The following is a 20,923-nucleotide window of genomic DNA, read 5'->3' on the forward strand; positions in this document are numbered from 1 at the left end:
CCCCCCCCCCCCCCCCCCCCCCATCCCTTCGGTGACACAGTTTCAGCTCTCAGCGCCGCCGAGAACTGTGGCCCAATTCATAACCAGTCCTCAGAGCCTTGTTTGGCCTAGTTTGGACGGATGAGCGATGGTTTGAATCTGGTGTTGCTCAGATGTAAAAACTTTCTCATCAGCTGGAAGTTTGCCCTGAAACTTTAGAGAGATGGGTTTGCATATGCACATTTGTGCTAAAACATCAGGGTTATAAAAAAAAGAAAAAAAAGAAAAGAAACAACATTAGGTATACAACTACATGCTTTTGAAGGTGGACTGATAATACATGAGCTAAAAAGAGTGTGAGAGTGCATCTGTATGTTTTGTGAGTGGGTGTGTAATGAATGTCAGAGCACAGCTTTACTGTCTCCTCACTTTTGACCTGATGGGGCTCCATTGTATGAACTCAAAGTGGCAGCAAAGGACCAACAGATTTTTACAAAAGCTTGAAATTGCTAACTGCTTATAGCCGAATGAATTTAAGTATTGTTAAAAATCAACGCACGAACAGCATTGATTTCTCTGCAGGGACTAATGTAACTGGTAGTTACTTGTCACTGGTCGGCAGTTTACCTCAGCGTCGGCACTCAGCAGCAATTTGTGGTTATAAAATTAATATGTAATCAAATCTAACACGTGAAAATTATGACAAAATCTGACACTTAAAAGGATCTTTGACAAATTGCATGTGGGTGAGTTTGAATTTAAAATGACTGCTCAAAGATCTCGACATAAGGTGATATTAGATACTTTCCATCATAGACATTAAACTATTTGTCCTTTTAGTCCTTGGCTTGTGAGTTTACAAAGAGTCGTATCATGTTGTCGAGTACCGAACAGACACCACAATGATTCTGGATGGATGCGGTTGTATCATTCAGATCTTACCAACTAGAGGTCTAACAATTCTGAAAAACCGAGACCAGAACCGCGATACAAACATCCACAGTCTTGTATCGCGATGACAGAACACGGAACCACATGACTATTTTGGTCCAATCATGATCAAGTAATCATGCCTGCGGTAAAAGTTAGGCTAGTTCCATTAGCTGAAGATTGATAATAACCTTGAGATTGCAACCCCACCCCCACCCCCCAGACGCATTCAAGCAGTGCGGGAATATTTTGGTCATCAGTCTCCTTCCCTGAAGTACAGGCACTTTCCATGCTTTGATCAGCTGATGGCTGTGCGGTGATTTTCATGGCGGTTTGCTCAGTGTTGTATATGTTATGGTACGTTCTGCTAGCTCAAGCTGTCCACTAGCATACACACTAACATACAGTACACGGCCTGTAGAGTGGCAGAATAGATAAACGCTGGATACACGGAGCATGGATGAATTTGCCACGAGCCATCATGTTGCAGATTCTAAGAAAGATCGTTTGGGAGTGTGACGAGCGAATTTTGTTAAAGTGATAGAGAGCTAGAAAATAATTGTTTGGTGGTTCAATTCCCCGCTTCCCCTGAGAACACGTCTAACTTAGCATCCTTGAGCAAGACACTGAACCACAGAAATGATATAAAAATGATTGACTCCACATGATAATCATGTATATCAAGTATGAGATCAGCACTATTTCCATTGAAGACTGAACCAACACCATGTCCGTACCGCATATAAGTCACAGCTGATCAAATAATAATCTAATTTCTGTAAGAACTTACCAGCTGGCAACTCACTAACTGAATGTCTTTTTTTAAGAGCTGTAAACCAGCAAAGATAAACACTGCTGACCGTGAGGTTGTGTATGCTGAGCTGTGATCCCGGGGGTCTCCAGGGGAGCAGTCTTCTCTGTGCCTGGACTTCCTGTGGCAGCTACTTCCTGTCTGTTTCCTCTTTGATGGCCAACACAAAGGAGAGGGTTTTTCACTTGACGAAGCAGATTTTCATGAACTCTCCAAAAACCTGCTGTCCGTGCTTTTTTTTTTTTTGTTTTAAATGTCATTTACATGATTTCATTAACTTCTAAGGTCATCTGATGAAACACTTAAAAACGTTCAAATGAAAATGCAATACTGCCTTTATCTGAAAAGAACGCTTGTATCCTTGAGAATAGTTTCTGAGTGATGACTTTTGAAAGAGTATGTGGACTTTAACAAAATTTCTAACAAAAATACCACAGTTACCTCTCACACTGCGCTTTAGTCGTCAAATTTGTATTGTCATTGGCTGCTGTAACCATAGCCACTGGAAAACTGCTGAGGTTTGATCACAACTTTAATGGATGTTCTTTCTGATCTGACTGAGCTTTAAATATTTGATTTCATTATGTTTGTGTGGAGCTGTTTTGCTTCTATTCAGGGGGTTAGAGAACAAAAAGCCTGTACCTTTAAGAAAGGTTCCTTTAGTGTCCTTTGTTTCCCTCAGTGTGATTCAGAGAGGAAACGACCCCACGCACCAGGAATACACACTCATACTGCAGCACACAGCCTTTTAAAAGTGTGTCACCTTACACACACATGCACATTCCTATACAAGGCCCTCGTCTGACTAGAGGTGCATAGATACAGTATGTATATCATTCAGTGACAGACTGATGACTAGTATAGTGTAACACTGAGTCACAACATGTGGTTAACAACAACATAGTACGATGAAAAGAGGAAGAAAGAAAGATGAATGAGACCTGGAGGTGTAGCTGTGTGGGTTTTTCTGTCCAGCTATTTCCTTCAAATCAGATTTACTGGATGAGGTAACAGGATTAGAAGGTGCTCCATGCTCTGTAACATACACTTCCACCAACACACATACAGGCTACATTGAACTTCACACACACACACACACACACACACACACACACACACACACACACAGACACACTGTGGCATTGTGCCTGTCCTGTTTGGATCCAGAGGAACATAAGCATCAACAAACACACGTGACATTGATGTGCTTATTTTTGTATCAGTGAACACTTCCTCTCAACACAAACTAAACTTATGGCTGGTAGCAGCTAATGTCCCTCTCTGTCTCACTGAAAATGTTCCTTTCAGTGAAGTTGTTCTGGATGTTTTGTTGCGTGTACCACTTTGTCTTGGTGTGTGTGTGTGACATGGACAACAAGCTTTGAGCTTGCTGTGGCCGTGAAAGCTACAATGTAGGGAAGCCACAGCAACAACAACAAAAGGCCTTTAAGCTATTTTTTTTTTTGTCTCAGCAGTGATGGTGCTGGAGGACGAAACTAGACCTAACCTATTTCCTCTCTGCTGTTCTGTGTCTTTCTCCCTTCTCAGATGCGATACCAGAGGAGCTGGTTGAGCCTTTCTACAGGGACCAGTACAACCAGGAGCACCTGAAGCCTCCGGTGGCCTGCCTGCTCCAGTCTGCAGAGCTCTACTGCCGGGCGGGGAGCCTGATCCTCCGCAGTGATGCCGTCAAACCTTTACTGGGACACAACGCCGTCATCCAGGCCCTGGCCCAGAAAGGCCTGTATGTCACGGACCAGGACCGACTGGTCACGGAGAGAGACCTGACCAGCACACCTATACACATGGTGAGCTTTAGATATTGTAATTTTCTGCCGCTTTTTCATTTTAGAGTTCATCCTAATTTATGTTTTGTATGTGTGAACTTTAGCATTTATTTACTATATGCTTTTTCAGTATACAGATTTTTGTACTGCCCTTAAATGTACTCGTTCACACTTACAAACACATATAGAAGTAACCATAGAGACACGATGTGTGAAATGGGATGAGATCAGTTAGATCTCAGTCTGTTCATTAGTAACATGTGTAAGCACACAAGCATATAAACCAGGGCGACACGACTGAGGAATATTTTCATTAACTGTCTAAAAGATTCACAATTTCCCAGATTCCAAATTCAGATGCTTGATTTAACCATCTAACAGTCCAAAACCCAGATATGTCAAATTTGTAGAGAAAAGCGGCAAATGCACAGACCATAGAAGCTGGAACCAGGGAAATGTTTGGCTTTTTTGCTTAATAAATGACCTCGAATCAAATTCAAATAGTTGGCAAACAAACAATTAAATGAATAATTTCAGCAGTGGATTTTCCTCTGTGCTTTGTGCTTTGCTGCATCTTCCTCTCATGGGGGAAAAGTGTGTTATATGATAGTGTGTTTGTGTCAGTATGTGTGTACCGCTCCATGTGTCCTACTGTTAGACTGTTCGCCAAGATATGTCCTGTTGAGAGAAAAACAACCGCTAATGACGGGTTTCCTATAGCAACCCATTACTCACTGTTCGGCCTCTGTGTCATTAGACGACGCAGGGCAACATGTCTTAGCTCACACCACCAAGAAATATTCCTGTAATATGTTGTCAACACTGGATCCAGGACTGTATGGAAGAGCATAATAAGGCTGTGTCATTATAGATTGTTCTGTTCATTACACGATTAGTTATTTAGTCCATAAGATGTCAGAAAATAGTGAAAGATTCCCGTAATAAGTCTTGACATTTGTCTGACCAGCTGTCTAAAACCCAAAGATATTCATTTTACAATCATATTAAACAGAGACAAGCAGCACATCCTCACATTTGAGAGGCTTTTTGGTGGATTTTGTTTGTTTGTTTTATTGACTCTGACCATTTTCACAACTGTCGATTATATCTTGTTGATTGGCTAATTGATTAATTGGCTCATTGTTGCGGCACTATATCATAATACTGTCACATTTTACTGGACGTGAGAAGAGCTTTTTAGTTATGAAAGAGGGGGGAGCCAGTGGCAGACATGCTGGTGAGCGCACGCATGGCTGGAGACGGGGCACTTCTGCTGACGCCAAAAGGTGTCTGCAATGCAGTGCACCAACCCCTCACCCCCCCCTGCTCTCACTCTCTTTTCTTTCCTCTACTCTCTTGTCACTCTCTCTCTCTACACATATATATATATATATATGTATATATCTTTTCCACCTTGCTTCTTTCTCTTCCTGTCACGGCCTTTCTTTTTTAGCCTCTCCTGCGCCCGCCTCTGTCTCATGCAAATCTATCTCTGTGGATTAAATGAGACCAGAACATTGTTATCTCCTGAATATTTAATTGAAGCTTAAGCATATTTCATCAAACCTGCCAGTGCCCACACATCTTTATGTGCTTGTGCTCTTTCCTTTTGCAGCTTCTGGGGATAATTGAAAGTCACTAGTCAAGGGCATTTTTATGTTTGCGGTTGATTGTCTTCACTACGTCTTTCATTGATCGAGGATGTCATGAAGGCGGGAGTGATGGGTGGTTATTTAGTGCTGCGCCTAATGAGCCCGTGTCCTTTCACACCTGTGAAAGTGAATGTGTATACCAAGTTATTTACTGGACAGTTTTAGTGATGGTGTTAAGTAGACAAATTGAGCCTATAGCTCACTGGCTCCCTAAGGCTCCTGACCTTCATTTGTGTAGCACACAGCCGGGCTATTTGTAACTCTGTCAATTATTATTGTTACTCGTGTCTCTCTTAAGTCATTAGATTGGTTCTGCAAAGTAGAGGAACTGTGTGTGTGTGTGTGTGTGTGTGTGTGTGTGTGTGTTTGTGGACTCAGCAGGATCATTTCAGTCATGCTTAAGTCCCCGGCTTTTCATTTTGGGTTATGGTATATCTGCAGAGAAAATGATGACCTCATGGTTTTCCAAATACTGTGCAACAGAAGAATAACTCATGTCAGGGAGGAGGAGGAGGAGGAGGAGCGTGGCAGTTTGTCAGAGAGCAAATGGATATAGAGGGAGAGAAGAAGAAGGGAAAAGCAGGGAAGATGGAGTTTAGGGGCTGATATCTGGCTGTGATCCAGGAGGAAGCAGGAAAGTAGAGCAAAAGAAGGGAGGCAAGTGTGAGCGTGGAAATCTACAAGAGGACGAATGGAAAGGGGGAGATGGGGAAGAGCTGTCAAAGAGTGGGAGCGAAAGATATAGAGGAGAGGGAGGATAAGGTATTGCCTTTTTGGCGGGCGTGAGGACATGTGTGTGCCAGAGAACGAGTGGAAAAGGCCCACTGTTAACATGGCCATCTGGAAAAAAGGGGAGGAGAAGGGGGAACAAGGGAGACGATGGGGGAGGAGAAGAGCGGAGAGCATGGAGAGGAGAGGAGAGGAGTAAGACGTGATGTGCACTACTGCAGCACTGTGGAGGGTGGGGTCTCACAATGAGTCAAAGCACGTCTGGTGCACCCCCACCCCACCCCCCCGTTACTCCCCCTTCAAACACACACATGCACACACACCTCCAAAGAGCTATCAGACCTCCAGCAGTGGTGTGCACAAGACCTGTGTGTGTCCCTCTCTAGCTTTACTTTCCTCTTTTTTCTCGTACTCTTTTTTTTTTTTTTTGTCTGTCTCGCACATGCTCAGGCTCTGCACTGCCCTCCATGTGTAAAAACACTAGGACGAGAAAGTGACGGAGGAGAGAGAGTGAGAGAGAGAGAGAGCCGGAGTGGTAATTGAATTTGCCTGCAGAGGGGCGGGAATCTTCATCTAAACGCCTTCTGCCGAATAACGCTGAAAGATTTTGAGAATTGCATGGATGTGTGTGTGAGAGAAACAGCGAGGGAAGTCTTTGCTTTATTTATCTTTTTTTTTTTTTTTTTGGCGGGGGGACAATTGCACCATAACTGTCAGTACACACTAACATCTTCGAAGAGCCAGATGTGTAAAGTCGTGCAATAAAAACCCTTGTGTCGCCCAGATGTGGGTCATTTCTAAGTGTGTACCTGCGCTGGAAAGACACTTGTGATGTTTGTGGTGAAAGACGCTACTTTGATTATCTGTTTGTTCAGCTGTGTTGTTCTTTCCTATAGATGCCTTTGATCAAGGGCGCGCACACGCACACACACACACACACACACACACACACACACACACACACAAATGCAGCCGTAGGAGACTGCTGAGAATGAATACTGATGCTCCTGTTAGGTGGCGTGCATGAGTGTACTGCAGCTCTTTACAGCTCTTTATTATGGTGTCTGCCATTTCCACAGCCTTATAAGGCGTGTCTGTCACCATGAGTGGTTTAGAGTTGCTTCTTTGTGCGCACACACAGACACACACACACACACACACACACACACTCACTCACACGCTCACACACCCCAGAGGTCTTTGTGAAGGGATAATAGGCAGCACATGGCTTTTAAATCCATGCTGTAGTGTCAACAGTAGTGTTTTTTTTCCAATGGATATAAGAGCAGTCTGTAGATATGTAAGCAGTGGCTCCATTTACTGTCTGAATGTTGTCTTCTCTCTCTCTTGAGCGCACGCCGACATGTGCATATGCTCCCCATACATGCACATAGGCAGATTCACATATGTTAGGGCTCAATGAAATGTCCCATTAGAAACAGTGCAATAAGGAAACAGTGACACAGACTACAATGATGTAAACATTTTCTTTTCACTTGGGGATTGTAAGGGTTAGGGTTAGGGTTAACCCTAACCGCTAACCCTGATTGGGGTTGGGAGAGGAGTTGAATCTTATGTTTTAAAAATGCAAGTGTTATCAAAGGAACAGTTTGACATTTTTTTTGCACATTCAGACTGAAAGCAGCCCTGCGTTAGAACAACTCAAGAGGCTGCGTTGGTGCGGGTCTGTTGCTTCAGGTACTAGTGAGATAATGAAATACAATCTAGCCGAGTTTTAGCACCGGATCCATGGATTTGAAGTCTTATCAGACATCAAAACACTGAAAAGAGGTTTATAATACTCCAAGACAGGATTTTACAACTCTGGAAAGTTATCACATCTACAACTATTTAATCTTCAGCGCAGTGATTGTGGGATAAACAGTAGCAATCTGCCTTTCATGTCACAACATAATCTTCCAGGAATGAGCCCTTCCATGTATGTATGTATGTGATTGGCCACCTCAGAGCCCTCCCAGATGACGTTGCGTTGCTTTGCAGCAAAAGATGAGCCTGGTTCTTGGTTTTTGTCGGATTACCCTACATTTTTTTTCCAGAGCTTTCCGTGATGGCACCCATACTGTGGTCATCAAATTGCCCCCGTTCAAATGAATGACAGGATTGCTTCTTTTTTTTCACACAGAGCCAGAGGTTTTCTGAACGTGGCCATAGATAACAAGACTGATACCATTCTAATGTTTGTGTTATTAAGTATGGGGCTAGCTTAGCTTAGCATAAAGAATGGAGGTGGAAACAGCTGGCCTGGATCTATCTTAAGTTGAACAATCTAACTACCTGCACCTCTAAATCTGTTCACAAACTGAAATCTAAAATAAAAGTTGTAGTTTTATGGAGGAGTTACTGTAACTTCCCTACTATACTATTACTATTATAGTCTCCTGCTTTTTGACTACCCTGCCTTCAGCATAAAGATTTTAAATTTTTGCACAGTCCCTTAGTAAATCTACAAAGCATGCATTTTTACTGTATACTATAGACAAAACAAATCACGACAGGTGTTTCTAAAATGTGTTTTTCCCACGTTCAAATAACAGATTTTCATTTACAAAAACTGCTAATGAAAAATAAATGAACACAGTGATTTGTCATACTTGACCACCCAGAGCTCTGAACGCACGCATGTGTATGCGCACACCTCCACAAGCTTCTAAAGAACATTAAAGATTGAGGAGATTTATGCAAATGAGTTCAGAAAAGCTTCAATCACAGAAAAGGCTCAGTGGGTTTTCATGAAAATCATGTTTTCTGGATCTCCAGCTCCAGGCTAAGCTACTTGGCTTCTCCCTCTCTCTCTGTCTCCCTCTCTCTCTCTCTGTCAGTCATTCCAGCTGTCGGCCAGACCGGCTACTGGAAGAGAATGCATGCAATGTGAAATATCTGACAATATCCTGAAGATACTGGAATTCAAAACAGTGTCTGCAGATTGTTTCATACAAAGTTCAATATCAGGCTCATGTGTTCAAGCACCTAACCAACCAATCCTGTTTACTACAGATTCAATATCACAGACTGTGTTAACCGGCATATCTCATTACATGGGTCAGTATAGTTCTTGTGTATAGTTCTATTTAGCTGATTGATTGATCATATTTGCTCAACAGAAAATAAATCAGCTGCAGTTTTGACAGTTGATTAATCAAGCAGAAATATCAAACATTCTTTGGTTGCTTTTGTGTTTTTGTCACAATAAATTGAATGACTTTTGTTTGGTGTTGGTCAGACAGAACAATATACATATATGAAGACACCACCATGGACTACATGATTAATATATATATATATATTATATTTATGTCAAATCAATCGCCACTTTGTTTGTGTTTTTATCTTTGTTTTTTATTGAATCTAATCACATGTAAGCATATAGGAGCAGTTAATGACATCATGTGACACTTGACTGTTTCTAACAACCACAGTTCTTCTGTACACGTTGTCTGTTTAGTCTGGCAGAGGAGCATGTAGTGGTGCTGACGCTGAGCACCAGAAGCAGGCCAGAGTTGCAGCACTGGATCAGTTGTTCGTTTCTTGGGGAAACACTTGGTCACACTGGCTGTTACATGAGGCTCTGTGGTTATGAATAGAGGCCTGTGCTTGTAAGAACAGGCTCTGGTGGGACAAGGTCTCATTGCTTGTTTGTGTCTGCTGGTTTGGGTCACCTGAATCATGGAACACCTGACTTTAGATGTTTGCTCAGTTAGCTTGGACACGTACATAGATGCTTAAGTAAGCAGATGTAAGCACGAGCGGGCGCGCACACACACACACACATACACACACACACACACACACACACATACAAACACACAGAGAGTGTAAATGTTTTTGAGTAGAAGTGTGGTGTGACAGGGAAGGGGAGGTCTGTTGGTCTGACGGGCCTGGAAAGGGATTAGAAAGGCCAGGAGAATGTCAAGCTTTATGTTTGTGTTGACATCTAGAAAAACCATTCACATGAAGCGAATCACTCAAATTTAGGTAATTGTTATAAGTGGTTTTAAATGTTGTGAGCCAGGAGAGATGGGAGAGACTGCGATCAGAAGCCTTGCTTCTCTAAGATAAACTTGATACTCCCTGCTGTCCACAAAAACCTCCTCAGCTGACATCACAAGACAAAGTTTGAAGGTTTATGATAGATTTATTGTAGATAGTAGGACCAGGCCTAACTAGTATTAACGCACCACATGCAAGGTCTTTGCTTACATAGCAAAAACTTGCACAGTACCTTTATTTTATTAAAATAAATAAATAAATTTTAAAAAAAAATATATATATATATATACATAATCTGATATGAAAAAATACATGAATTTTCATCAGATGACAGATGTCATGCAACTGATGTTGCTTTTCTTTTTGCAACCAACTCTTCCTTTTCTGTGTTTTTCTCCTGTTCATCGTTCAGTTTCAGGTTGTGGTCGACGACTAGCCGGTGGGGGGGCGGGGCCTGCTTTGATTATATGACAAAACTGATGGAGAATGATTGTGACCGGTGGTTCGCTGTGCATACAGTGTGTGTCACTAGCAAATTCTGTGTATCCAAGAATCCTTAAATTGGAGTAGATAATGTAATATCAGACAGACTTCTCTTTTAGAAGTGAAGTGAACTGATTCAAATGCCTTTTGGAGCTGCGTTAATACTTGCCACATCTTTTCTCTTTTCGAGAGAGCAAAACTTCTGATCATTTCAGTGTTCAATCTTTGTTGAATGAAAACATCTGTTTCTACAAATTTGGGCAACTCTGCACTTCAAAAAAAATAGCAAGAAATTGTAGGCCAGCTGAGCAGCCAGTGTCATGTGCAGAAGCACAGAGAAGCATGAAGGTGGAAATATAAAGTTAGGCCTTTAATTTTCAGTTTGATGCTTTTGGAAAAAAAGTGGGGACGTAAAAGGAAATTCTAGATCTGTATTTTAATCTTTTTTAACTGTCTGTTGCTGCTGTGTATTTCTACAGAGTTCCCATCTGGCGCTCATAGACACCCTGATGATGGCGTACACAGTGGAGATGGTGAGCGTGGAGAGGGTGATGTCCTGCATCAACAGGTACTCCTCCGCTGAACCCTCACACAGTGACGGACACATCCAGGAGCTGCCTTATGACACAGAGGATGCAATCACCACCTGGATTAACAAGGTACACATAAACACACAGAAGGTCATTCGTGTGTACACAAAACCAGAAAGACGTGCTTTCTCCTTGCAGAGGATAACAAGTGTACACATCCTTGAGCCTAGTGCAATGGCGACTTATTATATGACACACAGTTCTTTGTTTTACTCTGGATATGAAAAACACAGGAGGAGCCCTAAAGTGTGTCAGAGCTCAGTTTGTCCACTGCTCGTTCAAATATCGTTTTTAATATGTTTGCAAGAGAACTAGATGAAGAACTGGCACCAACCACATGCAGTCCTGTCAGAGAGATTACAAAGAGATGACCGACTCAACCTACAGTCCAGCCTCTTCTGTTGTGCTAAATCAGGATTGGATGGGGTAAAGTCAAACCTCAAGTGGGCTGTAAGCTTTAAGAGGGCATGAGCTAAGTCTCTGTGATTGCATCTGTAGTTTATTTCATCATCTTACAGATTATTTAGTAGCTTTCACTGATCTTGCAGAAGATTTTAAGGGAATTTTGACACAGTTGTTTTAAAATGTCACGCTGAACCCATTTTGCTTTGTTTAAAATAATGAAGCAAGCCTCTACGTGGCATAAATGAATCATTTAAACATTCAGTCATTATTAACATTCCTCACTGAGCTCAAGTGTCTCCTGCTCCATTTTACAATCCAAAGGCAGTAAATTACACATGTAGGAGTTATTTACAGACACATGGAGGATTGTGTGTAGTTCTAAGACATAGCATGACATGGCTGGGACTGGACCAGACAACCTGAGGCTAAAATGTTGCATCACTGTTGTTTACACAGTTTGCCCTTTGAAGGCAGAAGAGCAGTAATCGTAAAAAACAAAAGAAAACATAGTGATCTTTGAAGTTCTTTTTACATAGTGCTTGAGTCGGAAGTCAGCTGAGTGTATATTGAGTTACAGTAATATTTAGCATCAGTAGTTAATGGGCACATGTGGTGGTGAAAGGTTTTTTCTTTGATGTGTGGAGCCTAATGTACTCATGTTCAAGTTTCTCCTCTCTCCAACACAAACTCACCATTCAGCCTGAGTCCAACAAATACTTGTGTGAAATGTGACCTCTCTCTCTCTCTCTCTCTCTCTCTCTCTCTCTCTCTCTCTCTCTCTCTCTCTCTCTCTCTCTCTCTCTCCCCAGGTGAATGAACACCTAAGGGATATCCTTGTGGAGGAGCAGAAGCTGAGAGAGGCTGCCTTTCAGGAGTCAAACACAGCAACACACAAAGTAAGAACACAGACAATAACAACATCCTCTCAGTCGTCAGTCATTCAAAAAAAAAGATTGTTTGATGGAACAGTTTAACATTTTTGAAAATACGCTTTCCGCTTTCCTGTGGCGAGTTAGAGGAGATGTCTGTACACTAAATATGAAGTCACAGCCAGGAAGTTTAGCTTAGCATAAAGACTAGAAACAGGGGTAACAGCAAACCTATATATAGCTTCATATATGACAGATATGAGAGTGGAATTGATCTTCTTATAGAGCTCTCTGCAATAAATAAATATATATGAATCTAGAGCCAACATGAGACTGGCCTAGCTTAGCATAAAAAACTGAAACAGCTACGACCAAAGTTCAAGAATCCATCTGTCAACACCTTTAATGCTGTCTAAATTAACAACTATCTCTCTGCTAATGAGTACAGAAACCTAAATATAAAAACTGTAGCTATCTGCTGTAGTGTTATCTATCAACTATTTTTTTTAATTAACATTTTGTTTTCTAAGCTGGCAAACTCACTCTGACAAGATTCAGGGAAGTCACTGCAAATGGCTGTTGTTCGCCAACAAATAGTTACAGTACAAACTTCCTCTAATAACACAAATGGTCATTTTTACATTTTATTTTGTGTAAAAATTAAACAAAGGAGATACAACATGTTAGCCTTCTCTGAGGTGCCAGTAGGTCAGGGTAACTGTTTCTTCCTGCTTCCAGTGTTTGTGCTAGGCTAAGCTAATCGCCACCTGGCTCCATCTCTGAACGAGATGGACCGACTTGACAGTAGTATTGATCCTCTTACGTAACCCTCAGCAAGAGTGCATTTCCCAAAATGTTGAACTATTCCTTGAAGGCTGACTCACAATGAAAACAGAGCCAAAACAGGACTTCTTTCTTTAATGTCTTTCTGATTTTCTTTTATTTTTAGTCTCATTTTCTGCTTCTTGTTTTTATTTCACCTCCTATCTGTTAATAATAATGGATTTTTTAAAATATTCCTTGCTTTTACTCAAAGACGTGAGCATGTCTACTCCCATACGAGCCACATGTGTGTCTACACACACATAGAGCACAGTGCACAGCGCTCTGTAAATCAGAGGAACAGATGAGCTCAGTCTCTGACCAGCTGCAGAGAAATGTTGGCAAGAGTCGCGACACTGCTGTTAGAGGACACAAAAAAATGTGCAGGGCAGAGGAGGAGAGAAAGGGTGACAGACAGAGAGGGAGAAAGAGAGAAGAAAAGTGAGGAGGGATAATCAGAGAGAGGGATGAGGGAGAAATGACACCAGGGTGGAAGATGTGGAGACAGACACTCGGGAACTTTGTCAGCTGTAGCAAAACAAAGTCAGTGACAAACAGAGACAGTGTTGTCATCCTGCAGGCCTCGTAGTTATGTAAGGTCCGTGTGACACAACGAGTCAGTCTGCTGGGACAAACACACAGTCAGCTACCGCCCTCCGCCACTCACTTAACCATGAAGCCACAGCACACTGCCTTATCAGGTCACAACCCCTGCTTCGGGTCAGTGCTCCACACCAGTGAAAGAAGGGCAAAGGTTAAAAAATGGAAAAAGAATTATCTCACAGTGAGCGTGTTTACACAGGCACATATAAAATTCACCTGCAACAAATGGAAATGGGTAGGAAAAACTTCCTGCAATTTAGTACCAACTGAAAAAGGTAAACAATGATTCAAACTCTGATTTAGCTGCATGTGTAAATAGCCGAGAGTCATAACGGTCATAGAGTAAACCTGCGTGGTTTTAAAGATACTGTATCTTGTGCTGAGCATTGACACAGTTGTGCTTTGACATTTGCTATTAAGGGCTAAACACAAAGTTTAAATTAGTTTTGCAAGTGTTCGGCACTAAAGGATAAATTAGGGGACAGTAGTATTCATCTTCTGGGGAACTTGAATGTCTTTATAAAATTTCAAAGCAATCCATCCCATAGAGATAGACATGAATGTGTACATCAAATTTCATGACAATTCAATCACTCACAACCATGAATGTAAACCTCAGGCTCAGTTGGTTGATCAGTGAAGTCATTTGGCTTTATCCTGTGAATATCTTGAAATTTTCATGGCAATCGATCCAATAGTTGTTGAGATATTCTGTCTGGACCAATCAGTGGTATCACAGATGGACCGGCATCGTTATCCATAGAGCCGCACCACAAGATTGGCTGAAAACAGACATTATCAGATTATTAATTTAAACTGTTTACATTCAACAGGTTGTAAACTGGCTGTGTGTGTGTCACTGTTCTCTCATACGGAACATAATAAACTTGCTTTTCAAAGAGCTGCAGGACGTCATGAGCGGCCAAATCAGTTTAGAAGGAGCTTTTATCTGATGGGAGATTTTCTTTGGTGAATTTTCTCCCACTTATTGTCGGATTTTTTGTCAGTATAGTGAGAGAGATCACTGCCTATCAGTGGCCATTGTGTGAGCTGATAATACACATGGGTTTGTGACCTATCCCACATTGACTCACATATACACACTCCGGCTTTTGTCAAAGGCAACAAGTTACAACAAGGAAAGAGGAGAGTCTTTTAAAGAATGCACGACCAGTGTCAGTCAGCTGCTTTCCTGCTCCATGCTCCATCACACAGCTCCCTCTCTGCATTATCAACTTTAACAGAAGTCTATTCACTGAGGACAACATACTCAGGGGAGATGATTTCACACACACACACACACACACACACACACACACACACACACACACACACACACTTATGCCTGCGCAAACACATACACACACACTAATGGTTGAGCACAAGACACTTCTCAGTAAAATTTCGTCTATTCTGGGATGGCGTGAAAGATCTTCAACTGTGGTCTTATGACTAAGTGCTCAGCATTTTTGTGTGTGTGGATACTGTGTGAATGTTTGTGATTAACATAGGTTCTTACACATATGACTGAGTGGAAACTTCACAGTATGTTTGTAGCCTTGATTGCTTCCATCAATGAGGCTGAGTTTTGGTGGAATGATCAGACAGAGTCGAAGACATGAGCGATGCCACATTTTTAAAGGATTTCCTAACAGTACAAGATAGGTTTCTTTAACTGTGCTTTTTTCTCATTAACTACTGCACACAATTAAGTTTTAAAAACTCTGCCTGTGGAACAGGCTGGGGAAAAGTGTTTGAACAGCGACTCAGACAAAAGATTTAGTCTTAAAGTGAAACATCTCTTTTTTTTTTGCCTTAATAGCAAAATGGCTGTATGGATGTCAGTCCACCACTTGGGTCCAGGCTGAAATATCTCAACCACTATTGCAGTTAAATTTTGTACAGACATTCATGCTCCCCAGAGGAGAAATCCTGCTGACTTTGGTGATTAGTCTGTTCGTGTTTGGAACAAACCTTAATTATGAAACACCTCTGTGTGTATAGTTAGTGTTCAGGTACTTTACCATTAGCTATAGAACCAGGCATATTAATGATTTCCCTGAAGAGGAAAGGCTGTATTCGATTTAGGTGAGTGTGACATTTTAATTGCTCCTTACATGATGAATTTAGGGCCATACTTTTTTAGTTAAACAACCTCATCTCTGATACGTCTTTTGGATGGATGATTAATAGTTCTTTCTAGCGTTAATAGAGGGGTTGTCCCCCAGTCTCAGTTGTAATAGTGAAACTTTTTTCCGCCTGCTGTTGGCCTAATGCCTCTCCCACTCTCTCCTTGTTGTTGTCCAATGGTCATCCACCATCAAGTCTCCTAACAAATGGTACTGGAGACTAGTACCTGTAAGTCCATTCATCCTGCAGAACTCCTCTTCATAAGACATCACAGTCTACCTCCTCTCTGATTAATCTCAAACCTGCAAGGATACACCCCTCACCCCTCAACCCACCCCCACCCCGCCACGCACCAGAGTTTTTACGTTTGTCATTGCATGTGACCCTGAGCCCCATCCTGCATTTGTCAGACACCCCTCCCACCCTATCCTGTGCCAACCTTGGTCCCCAAAGTCTGAGCAAGTCTGATTAACTCATAGTGACCATTTTGGAAGTCCAGTAGCATGATCATATCAACACCAGATTTTCCACTGAAAAACATATTTGAATCTAATGACGCAGCCTCAGTATCCCTACCTGCCCACTTTCTGGTTTGATTTGGCATTTTTGTTGTCTGCATTCTGCACTGAAAACAGTTTCTTTCCCCCTGTTGCATGAGTTTAAACTGGCTTCTGTGAAAAAACAAACAAACAGTAAAAGACGTATTGTGTGTCTATGCAAAACAAATGGAATGAAGGACAAAATGTTCCTCAGTGCACAAACTGAGAGGCTGTCAGACAGCGAGAGTTGCAATGATTGAAGCTTTCATCACATCTGTTGTAAAATGCACTCGAGACATCGCTCTCGTGTGTTTATGGGCTACTGGGAGTACTGATGCCCTGAAGACATCTATAGTAATGTTGTCTCCGTGGTTTTTACAGGCCTAGAGAGACGTACAGAAAATCCGCAGACAGGAAGGATGCGCCAACACATATTATTATTGAACTGTAAATCACAGGCATTGTCTTCTACAGCACCACAATGGGGGTTTGGACTGACTCGGTGCCAGTGAACTGTACTCTAGATGTATGATAGTAGAACCTTTAATTTGCTAGCATGCATTTTGTTCCTTGTTCTCCATCTAGAAATGGAACCACTCCTCGAAAACAAAAATAGTGAAGTGCAATGGTTGCATCTTTTTTTATACATTTAAATTCAAGATGCCTATGTCATTCTAGATGTTGTGTCTAATTATTTGCATGATCAATTTAATCTGCATAATTTGAGATGAGCCCGAATCCCATCCTGTGTTTGAAAATCATCAAATCAACACTTACTTATCTGTGTGAGAGAGAGAGAGAGAGAGAGAGAGAGTGTGTTTGTGTGTGTGTGTGTGTGTGTGTGTGTGTGTGTGTGTGTGTGTGTGTGTGTGTGTGTGTGTGTGTACGTCCACTGGTGCATACAGATAAAAGTGTGTCTGCAGATGTTTGCACCAACAATCACAGAGCCAACTTTACTAATCTACCCCCACACACACATATGGGTGATGTCTCTGTGCCGTTGCCATGGTTTCAGGCTCGCTACAGGAGGGAGCATGCCCAGCAGAGGAGCGCTCCTTCGCTCCCCCTGGTGGAGAACCTGCTGAAGGACAACACAGACGGCTGCGCCCTGACTGCCCTGCTGCACTTCTACTGCCCACAGGCCGTCAGACTGGAAGGTAGGGTCAATCTGTAACCACACCCACTCTTACTTACCACCCACACCCTCTTTTATTTTAATTATTCCAAAAAGCAAACACACAAGACCAAAGTCAGTTCTGAATGGTATACATTGAGCTAACCAGAATGGTTTTCAGTCACAACTGGACAGCACAAAGGACCCTGTGTTCTGCTCTCACTGCTGCTGTAACTAACATACATTTGAACAGGGTACTTGAAACAAAGAGTGTATTTATTATCCATTTGCCCTTGTCTGGCAGCATTATGTGTAGTTAATAGTGTTTTATAGGCATCAGTGGGCAAACTTCTCATCCTAATCCTAAACTACAACATGGTCAATAGTTGATGGACCCTGTTTTGACTGTCTGTATTTACTGTCAAACAGAGGAGCTGTCGAGGATGATGAATAAAGAAAGACAGGCAGAGGCAGAGAGGATTCAGGACAGACATGGAGAAGGCGAGCGAGACAAAGAGAAACAAAGACTTGTTTCCTCTCAGCTCGCCTGCGCCCTTATTTCTAAAAATGCCCTGGGTTGGGTTGCGATTGGTCACGAGGGGTGTGTGACGGAGGACCGTTAGAGGAATAGCTGGCTGCTATTTCAAGGATAAACAATTCTCATGTCGGTGCTCTGAGACTCTTGGGATTGACCGTGGTTCACGGGCAGCTCATACACATGTGGACCAGATGTGGAAATGGGTTAAACTTCATTTAGATCGCTTGCTGGCAGCTTGATTTTAATCTAAGAAATAATGAACAAGTACAGTAATGAAAAGTGCTGTAATGTTTGGCTTCCTGTGCTCGGTCTGTTCTCTCTTGTCGGACATCCTACACATGCATGGGCCGTCCTTACAGTAACGTCAGGGGATAAAAATCCTGATGACTCATCCAGAGGGGAGTTTAAGGCGGTTTGAAAAGTTGTGTCATGAAATGTTTCAAGGATTTTGCCTGATTCAAATGAGCAACTGCACACAGCACAAATACCAGTGGGAGGGTAGTCGGGTAATTTCCCTCTCATCTATTCTTTTTTTAAACATAAACTCTGCCTTATCTTTTCCTTGTCTTCCTGTCTGGCCTTTTCCATCAACCCTCCCTCTTGTATGTGTTTGTGTGTGTGTGACCCCTCCCCTGGCTGAGTAGATATCTGCCTCAAGGAGACCATGTCACTGGCTGACAGTCTGTACAACCTCCAGCTGGTGCAGGAGTTCTGCAAGAACAACCTGAACCACTGCTGCCACTTCAGCCTGGAGGACATGCTCTACGCGCATGCATCCGTAAAGGTAATGGAGTATTCAAATGTTAATATACATGTATGTGGAGCTGTTTTTATAATGTGGATTCAGAAGAAAGAGTCAAGGAAAGGAGTTTTTGGGAATAAGGAGAGCTGGGGTGGGAAATTACAAATGGGAAAAAATGAGTCATGCAAGGAAAGATTTAAAAATGAATGTGTGTGTAGCAGGCTTGGTTCTCACAGGGGTTGTAATTGTGTGTGTGTGTGTGTGTGTGTGTGTGTGTGTGTGTGTGTATGTGGATGTATTAGTAGGGACATAAAGATCATTTTGCTACAGTGAGTATTGCTTCACTGCCAGATTAAATGAATATGACTGTCTGTGTGTGTGCAGTTGCTGCTTCTCTAGTACAGACGCTGCAGGCCAAATGCCCCCCCCCCCCCAGACAGAGGACAAACTCTGCTTAGAGGAGATTCACAGTCCTGACCCGTCTCTGCTTGCCTCTGTTGTTCCTCTCCCCTCCGCATCACCGCGTTTTTTTTTTGTTTTGTTTTTTTTATCAAGCAACATAATCTGTGAACTTGCTGATTCACTCAGTCCTCAGGCAGAGTTTTCCCCATTTCACGCACACATTTGTTTCTGATTAATAAAAGTCTTACTGTACAATTTTAAGAGCATCTCTGGGCCCTCCTGGCTTCAGAAGCAGCAGAGCCAGTGTGGGTAAATAGTATGCGGAGAGCGTGGGTAGAAACATTCGGATTCAAGTCACGGTCCGAGCTGACCGGGACTTACCATTCTTCAAAACAACACAGCGGACCGTCTTCACACTTGTGCACTCTTTGTTCAGTTTCTCTCTCTTCATTTCTCATTCACATTGTTTATAATGTGTGTGTATTGACTGTATAGTGCCACAATAGTATGAGTAGGCAAAGAAGGGGAGAAAAGGGAGAGAAATGGTCACAGAGAGCGGCTAAAGGCTCTGGCTCACTGCCCATTCACCACAAACTCACTGCTTACTGAATCTTAATTAGTGTGTCTGTGTGTGTGCATGTATCTATTCATTTAATATATTACATTGAAGTGGGAATGTTGTATATCCCATTGAGCAGTTCACTGTGCTGCCTCCAAAATAAAGATACAAAGGCAAAGTGCAGCAGCAGTTTAAAGGAACAAAAATCCCAGCTTTTGTTGGTTTTGTCTTTTTATTTATCCCTGCTACAAAGAGAGGAACTGGTCAGTGCATGTTTCCTACAGATGAAATCCTCTGTGTCGGCCTCCAGAGTCTTTCTGTTTATAACACGCATGCATTTATCATTGATGGAGGTTACTCACTCGCTGCTTTGCGCAACCATTTGCACATATGTGACAAATTTAAACTAAACTCCAGATGGTGTTTTGGCAGGATATCAAGAGGCGTATGCGTTTGACATTAAACAACTCAGACAATGAAACATGTACAGGCATTCAGCAACATACAATACATACACATACGCACACCTTAGCCTGTTACCTAGCAACAGTTGGCAGGCCGTGACCTAACTGATCTGTCAAGTTGCCGTTGTAGCTCATCTTGCATCTTTACAGAGACACAAGGGAAGAGGGAGTTGCTGCAGGAGTTTAGTACAGCTGACTGCAAAGACAAACATGGTTCTAATGATATTAATAGATAACTACGTTTGTGACTGCAACATTAACCACAAAGGTGTGTGTCTCTGTGTGTGTGTGTGTGGTCTTGCAGAGTAACTATCTGGTGTTTATGGCTGAGCTTTTCTGGTGGTTTGAAGTGGTTAAACCCTCGTTTGTGCAGCCCAGAGTCTTCGACCCGAATGGTACAGTACAACGTCACAGGAATGGCATCAACACGCAGTTCGTTAACTCTAATAGTAAATGCAAAGTTGCAGCTACAGATTGATTGCATGACACATTTTCTGTTTTCTTCTGCAGCGTGTGAGCCTGTACCCTCTAGAAATATGGCACCTGTATCCAGTCCAGTCAAACAGAGCTATGCAGACAGACCTGACAGCCCGGAAAACATCCCTGTCGAGGGTAAATAATCCACCTTTTATCATTTAGGGTGTGTTTTCTAATTGCTGTCTATTCAGTCGTATTCCAAGTTAAAATAGTTTACATATTGTATTTGTTTGCCAGGGCAAAACTGTCATGTGTGTAAAAACAACTTGGGTCACTTAAAGCAGTGCATA

The 20,923-nt window shown here is 42.2% G+C and overlaps 1 protein-coding gene across 1 annotated transcript in view; it reads left to right on the plus strand.

The window, feature by feature from the left end:
* The window catches only part of camsap2b (calmodulin regulated spectrin-associated protein family, member 2b), a 33,469-nt gene that overhangs the window by 2,104 nt on the left and 10,442 nt on the right, over positions 1-20,923 (plus strand). Inside the window, exons 2-8 of the mRNA XM_023405930.2 lie at positions 3,269-3,528; positions 10,859-11,038; positions 12,184-12,270; positions 17,353-17,494; positions 18,634-18,773; positions 20,461-20,551; positions 20,667-20,768. Of these exons, the coding sequence (XP_023261698.1) occupies positions 3,269-3,528; positions 10,859-11,038; positions 12,184-12,270; positions 17,353-17,494; positions 18,634-18,773; positions 20,461-20,551; positions 20,667-20,768 (1,002 nt within the window). The remainder of the gene's footprint in view (positions 1-3,268; positions 3,529-10,858; positions 11,039-12,183; positions 12,271-17,352; positions 17,495-18,633; positions 18,774-20,460; positions 20,552-20,666; positions 20,769-20,923) is intronic.

This window comes from Seriola lalandi, unplaced genomic scaffold (genome assembly GCF_002814215.2).
Source record: "Seriola lalandi dorsalis isolate HSWRI2012SDOR001 ecotype SW California unplaced genomic scaffold, Sedor1 jcf7180002054290, whole genome shotgun sequence".
NCBI lineage: Eukaryota > Metazoa > Chordata > Actinopteri > Carangiformes > Carangidae > Seriola > Seriola lalandi.